Below are 6,612 nucleotides of genomic sequence, written 5' to 3' on the forward strand. Positions count from 1 at the left end.
GTCTTTGCAACACCTGAAGTTCTAAGGAAGAATAATACAGATAAAAGACTGCCAGGGAATTAATAATTATGAGGAAAATGCCATGATGGAATTCGATCTCAAAAGTGTATTCTGGTCTCCCTTCCTTCCTATCTCTGCTCAAAATCCTGTCAGTATTCAAGAAAACTAGCAGATACCTGAGCTCTTTAAGCCAAACAGAATTTGGACGTGAGGTTCAGGTCATTGGCTCCCTGGTGGAGCAGGACTGTCTCTGTGCGCAGAAGGGACCCTCAGTCCCTGCCGGATGGCTCGGAAGCTGTCATTCCCTCTGGAGAAGCAGGCTGGCTGTCGTGTGTGCTGCTGCCATGGCAGTTCACATCCTCTGTGACATGAAAACACACATTGCTCAGCCATAGCTTAAATTTCTGTTACTAGCTGCTGGGTCGAGGGCAGCAGGAAGTTGTGCGGGAAGTTGAACGGTTTTGTTTCCTTCTGCCGCGGCTACATCTGACAGGCATTGCAATTACGGAGTTTCAGTTTCTTCCTGTTGAAATGTCTCAAGTAGCTGTTCAAAGCTCCTGGTTACATCTTTCCTCGTCTCTACGGACGTACTATAAAGTCCAACAGGCATTAATTCAAGGGAATTCCCTTCAGCTACAGTGTTTCAGCTTCTCTCTTCTATGCAGTCAGCCTCCTCCTTTGTCACTGTTACAAACCTTGGGACTTCCTTCAGTAGTTTGTCTGCTACATTTTGCTAGCAAAATGCTAGCACAGGAGAAAACAGCGGAATAAAACAAACAAAAGAGAGCGAAACGAAAAGCTGGTTAGACCAGGACGTTGAGATTACCAGTTTCTCTGGTAGAATTAATACCGTGTCTCCTCTCTGAGCATCTCTTGTGTTCTGCCAAGGCATTGTCAAAACTGTCTGACATTTGGCAGTCATCCGTGTGTCATATGACACTTCTGCCCCACTAAGATTGGAATTGCAGAGCCGGGCAGAGTGGTGCGACTAAGATACGGCAAACAGCCGCGGTCCCGGGGCTCACGCGGCACCGGAGCGCACCGGGGCTCCCTGCACGGCCGGGGGTCAGACGGTCCCGGGGCTCACCCGGCACCAGAGCGCACCGGGGCTCCCTGCACGGCCGGGGGTCAGACGGTCCCGGGGCTCACGCGGCACCGGAGCGCACCGGGGCTCCCTGCACGGCCGGGGGTCAGACGGTCCCGGGGCTCACCCGGCACCAGAGCGCACCGGGGCTCCCTGCACGGCCGGGGGTCAGACGGTCCCGGGGCTCACCCGGCACCAGAGCGCACCGGGGCTCCCTGCACGGCCGGGCTCAGGCGGTCCGGGCTCAAGGGAGCGCAGCGGGGCTCCGGCAGTCCGCGCTCACCGGAGCGCTCCCCTCACGGCCTGGCCGAGGGCGCCGCCTGCCGGAGGCGGCGGGAGTGGGCGGTCGCGGCTCGTCCCGGGCCGAGTTCCGCCCTCGGGCACAGCGGAGCTGCCGCCGGCGGGCCGGGGCTGCGAGGACAGCGTCATCTCCTGGGCACACACGGAGCACTGAGGCTCCTAACAGAGCGGCTGGAAGCGCAACACACGCCCTGTCCTGGGGAAGGCAGTGGCCCTTGCTACTGGCTTTGACACAGCCAATTTCATTGCTTATCTCAAATAAAAGCATAAACTCCACCTTTTTCTTGGTACTATTTATTGCGAATGTTGCAATGTCATGTAATTTCCAACTAAGAGATGAACTGATTCAACAGGTAAGTCATATAATTAATTGGAAGACCCTTCCGTGACAATTATATATATATGTATATCAAAGCCATTTGAATGAGAAAATGCAACCTTGAAAATGAAGTAGAGGATTTAGTCCTTGCTGAACCATACAAGAATATGTGTATTTAAGTATTTTACACAAAGGAATTCTTGTGTACAGAAAAGAGACCTTGTTGATTATCTGATACAATCAAGTGTTTGTGAAATATAGTCTCTTACAGAAAGCATTCAATTTCTTCATGATTTAGAGACCTTCTTTCAGCTTGGAGTGCTCTCTTTCATATTCACAACTTGAAGCAGATAGTCCATCATCTAATAAAAAGAGAAACACATTATTTACAGACCCATCCTGAAAAAAGTAATTCACTAAGTTAATAAACCTACTTTAAGTTAATAAGCCTAATAGATAACTGCTCTGTGCATTCACGTAACAAACATATTCCTAATAATCCTTCCAAAACAGACCCCATTTGTCTTGGTTAGTGTAATAACCAACTGCCAAAGTAGGAGGAAAGTCATTCTCCCAAATAATTCTGTTTGCCATCTCATTTATATCCTGTCTCATTAGTGCTAAAAAGCCAAGTCATAGAAAAAAATTAAAGTTTATTTTCCAACTTGCTTTTGCACTTAGTCCAACTTGCAGGAGAGATTTCCATTCCCTTTTACTACATTAACTGTAATTTATTCACAGAATAAAGAGCAGGCAAGGTATTAACCAAAAACAAAATAACACAGGTGCACCATCTTAAGCTAGACTCTGAAAAGTACTGTGCTCACCTCTTCCATTTTTTGACTATTTGTGTGTTACAGCCATTTCCCTACTCTGGGTGAGTCCTTTAGAAAGAATTCTTTTCTTCTTAAGAAATGTACAGTCCAGTGTGAGCATTAGTGGTGATGCACTGGATGATTTGTGCTAGTAAGGAAGACCCTGAGGTACTTACCTGTATTTACTTCTAGCTTTGGGCCTTCCTGATCTTGAATTTAAAATTCAAGCTTTAAATAAAATCAGCTAAATTTGAAAGCATCCATGAAACAAAGTTCTTGGAGTCTGTTTGTTCCCAACCCAGCTAGTGTTTGCTGTGTGCAGCAGGTGGGACACAGGGCTGCAGACACAGACTCCTTGTGTTTGGCATCTCTGTGAGTGCATCGGAATTGCAGGCCTCGGAGGGACAGCCATTGCAGCAGCTGTCAGCAGGGTTCATTATTTACCTTCTTTTGGTCACATTTAGTACCTCAGTCCAACAGGCCACTGCATAGCGAACAGTAACCCACTGCAAATCTGGTGTCCGGTTTCTCCTAGGACAAGTTTCCATTCCAAACTCACGTGAAATGTGCCTGGAAAAGTATTTCATGCCAAGGACAAATTTTTTGGATGTGCTGTGCCATCATCCTTAGCTTCCTGTACCTAGTAATCCTCTCCTCTGCATGGACACCTTCCACAGCTGTGGTACAGCCGCACCTTACCCCGAGGGGCTGTCTAACCAAAGTCTGTGCACCTGAAACCCCTCACATCCTGACAAATCTACACAATCAACCCCCAAAGACCAGTTATGGTTTTGTATCACTGTGCTCATAAATGTCACAATCAGTATATCAGAGTTCTGCCTTTATAAATAAGGCCTCTTTTATTCAAAATAACTTTTAAATTAAAAATAATTCTCATTATTTAAATGTTTAGGAAACTATCACAGCCCTCAAAAGAGTAAAGCACATTCCTTTTGATCTTCATGTTTTCTTCATCTGAAAGGAAGATCTCAGAAATACCTTAACTTTCAGGTGCTTTTTTGAAGCCAAGGGGAAAACAGGGCATCATATCTTATCTAGGCTGTGTAACATCAGGTATTTGTGTCCAACAGCAGGAAAGTACAGCTACAGCTACTTTCATTAGATTTTACTTCAGGGTGGAGACAAAGATGCTGTTGAATGATGGAAATCAAAGGTTCTATGGCCAAATGAGGCTCTGCAAGTAGTCCTCTATCTTAGTCACAGCAAAAACATGAGGTTTTTACTAATCCTTGCAGAAATCTGGGTGCTTAAGCCAATAACCTTATTATTCCGTAAGGATGTTCGATGTCTGACCACAAAAATGTGGATGTTAATTTATAGTGAAAGTACACACATATGGATATGATTCAACTTACCGGAGGCAACTTCCAGCCTTCCTAAGTAGGATTTATTGACAGATACTTTTAGAAGTCAGAACATTTCCCTCTTTACATTAAATAATGGAATTTGTTCATTTAATTTGATTACAAAGCTGCACACTGAAGAGCTGAAGATGGAATAAATAGTTTTAGATGGTACTAATAATCAGTTACTATGATGCATCACTATCATAACGCCACAGCCAAAAAGAAATGTATAGGCAGCATTCATATCACTGGCGTGAGAGACTTAAATCACAGCTTAATTTAAAGAGTGAATTTTTATCCACATTCAAATAAAAGCTTAAGTATTCACTGATTTGACTGCACCAGGATTTCAGGAAGGAAACTGGGCTTAAGTTAGCCCAAGAGTATTAATGACATCATATTGCAGTAGAATATGGGATGGGAAAAAATCTTCCCATTGATGTCTTTAAGGGGGCGTACTAATCTTTTTACTCTATTTCATTGTCACCCAAAAGAATTCTGCAGCTTTATCACCATGACTGTGCCTGAGGCATTATAAGGAAAGGAGTTTTCTTGTGCATTCCGTGATTTACATTAGACCCCAATTACTTTCTGTTAAACCTGTTATCCTTCCCAGTGTGTTTTATAGGATTTCCTAAAAGAACAGGGATTAATCTGTTCCAAAGCCTTGTTGTCTTGTGAAGCAGCACTAGGAAGGATGGGATGTTGAGGGATGAGGAGGGGCAGCTTATCAGTAGCCCCAGACTCATTTAGCAAACCCAGGAATGACCACAGCAGCAGCCCGCACCACAGGCTGGTGAAAAGGCAAAGGAGACAGGGAGAAAGCTGGGACCAGAGAAAATTCTGCAGTGCTGTGGCTTTATCCAGCCCAAAGTGGAACATCCTGAACAGTGGTGGAGGGGGACAGTCGGTGTGATATGGTTCCTCCTGCCCTCACAGATGTTTTTCACACTAGCTTGGCTTTGCTGGGCAATACGTGCTGCTGATGTGATCGCCTAAGCATGAAGAAAAGAAAAGAATGGCCCAACCAAGCAGCTTGAAGGCAACCCAGACTCTAAACTCTGCTGAATGCATGCTGTGTTCATGCCCAGTAGCAAATGAAGTCATCAAAAATACAATTGGTGAGTGACAATCTGTAATCAAGAGCAGAGTCTTACTGTACTGAATGCCTAACACATGAGGTGCATTTCTGCTGCTTTTCTGGACAATCCACAAGTTAGAGGAAGCTGATATGTTACTGTAAAGCAAAAATTGAACACATGGAGTATCTTTACATGTTTTATCTTACTTACATGTTTCCAACTGCTATTGTCGTCTGTCTCCCAGGTGCTCCTGGTATACCAGGGAAGCCCTCCTTTTAAAAAGTGAGCACTTTTATTTTCATTCCTTTCCAGCAGCCATAGCAAATATTTTGAGATTTCTTCCCACTGCAGATACTCTTCCAGCTGCTTGATATTGTCAGGTAATGCTGAAAATGGTGTCTTGTTTTCTTCTTCAAAACCATAAGGATAATCTCCAGTGCTCTTTTTCCCCATTAAATGTCCTGTAAGAACAATCGAAGTAGCACAAAATTAACCGAAACGGGTAAAGATTGGATTGTTCAAACATCGGCTGGACTTTGCTACTGATGAAGGTGCAGGAAGGTGCGGGAAGGTGTGGTGCGGGAAGATGCGGGAAGGGGAAGGGGAAGGGGAAGGGGAAGGGAGTAGATAATGTCAAACTGAAGCACTACTGGGACCGATGATTTTGTCAGTGTCACACTCAATTAATTTATTCTGTCTCTTGTGTTACATTGTCAGAGAAAACGTGGCTGAGAAGGGTCAGCGATAACCAAGCACTTTGCCTGGAGATAGAGAGGCGCTTGGTAAGATTTGCTGGAATAAAAGCGGACGGAGAAGCTGGAGGTTTTAGACTTACCCTGCTTCGACACGCGACGCAGGAACCGTGCGTTCCAGTGCCTTTGTAGGAGTTAAACCGCACTTACCCACAGCCCAGTGGCTGCCGCGGGGGTAGATCTTGGTGAGTGCGGGGGTCCCGCCGGGCTGCAGGGGCGCCGCTCCGCCCTGCGCCGTCAGCAGCGCCAGCGCCAGCAGCGGCAGCGCCGCGGGCCGCCCGCCCCCCATCCTGCCCTGCTGCCGGTGCTGCCGGTGCTGCCCCAAGCCGCGCTCCGCTCGGCTCTGGCTCCGAAGCGCTGCCGCCGCCGCCGCCGCCCCCCATTTATCGGAGCCGGGCCCGGCGCGAGCGGAGCCCCCGCGCCTGACGCCTCCTCACGGGCCCGCTCTCCGCCCCCCCGGGCGCCCGCGGGGGGAGCTGAGGCGGTGCCGGCCCCGGGCGCTGCCCTGGGCGGGGGGAGCGTTCTCTCTCTCGGTTACCTCCGAAACACGGCCGCGTCCCACAAGTTCTTGTTCCCCCGGTCCGTTCGCCGGGGGTCGGTGCTGAGGGCGGCCCGGGGCATCTCGGAGCAGTGGTGCCGGCAGCGCCCAGGGCACCGAGAGCTCCTCAGAGGGCGGCAACAGCAGCGGCGGGGCCGCTGAGGGGACCCGGGAGCTGCAGGGGGCGAGGTCACCCCCGCCCTGCGGGACCGCACCGTGCTGCCTTCGTTCGGCTGCACTTGGGGCAAAGGGTCTCGTTGTCCCTCACGGGAACAGAAAATCTTGTGCAAAGAGCTTATTTTAATTTCAAGTATCACCTACATTTCCTGTCACAAGCGACAGTAAAGTGGATGCG

The 6,612-nt window shown here is 48.1% G+C and overlaps 1 protein-coding gene across 1 annotated transcript; it reads right to left on the bottom strand.

Annotated features, from left to right (window-relative positions):
• Nucleotides 1-1,673: 1,673 nt before the first annotated feature.
• On the bottom strand, nt 1,674-6,158 carry GRP (gastrin releasing peptide). Its single transcript, XM_069001596.1, has 3 exons — nt 5,870-6,158; nt 5,178-5,428; nt 1,674-2,065 (listed from the first exon to the last, which is right to left on the bottom strand). The coding sequence occupies exons 1-3, from the start codon at nt 6,006-6,008 to the stop codon at nt 2,012-2,014; spliced, it is 444 nt and encodes a 147-aa protein (XP_068857697.1). The 5' UTR covers nt 6,009-6,158; the 3' UTR covers nt 1,674-2,011.
• Nucleotides 6,159-6,612: the final 454 nt, after the last annotated feature.

This window comes from Aphelocoma coerulescens (genome assembly GCF_041296385.1).
Source record: "Aphelocoma coerulescens isolate FSJ_1873_10779 chromosome Z unlocalized genomic scaffold, UR_Acoe_1.0 ChrZ, whole genome shotgun sequence".
Lineage (NCBI taxonomy): Eukaryota > Metazoa > Chordata > Aves > Passeriformes > Corvidae > Aphelocoma > Aphelocoma coerulescens.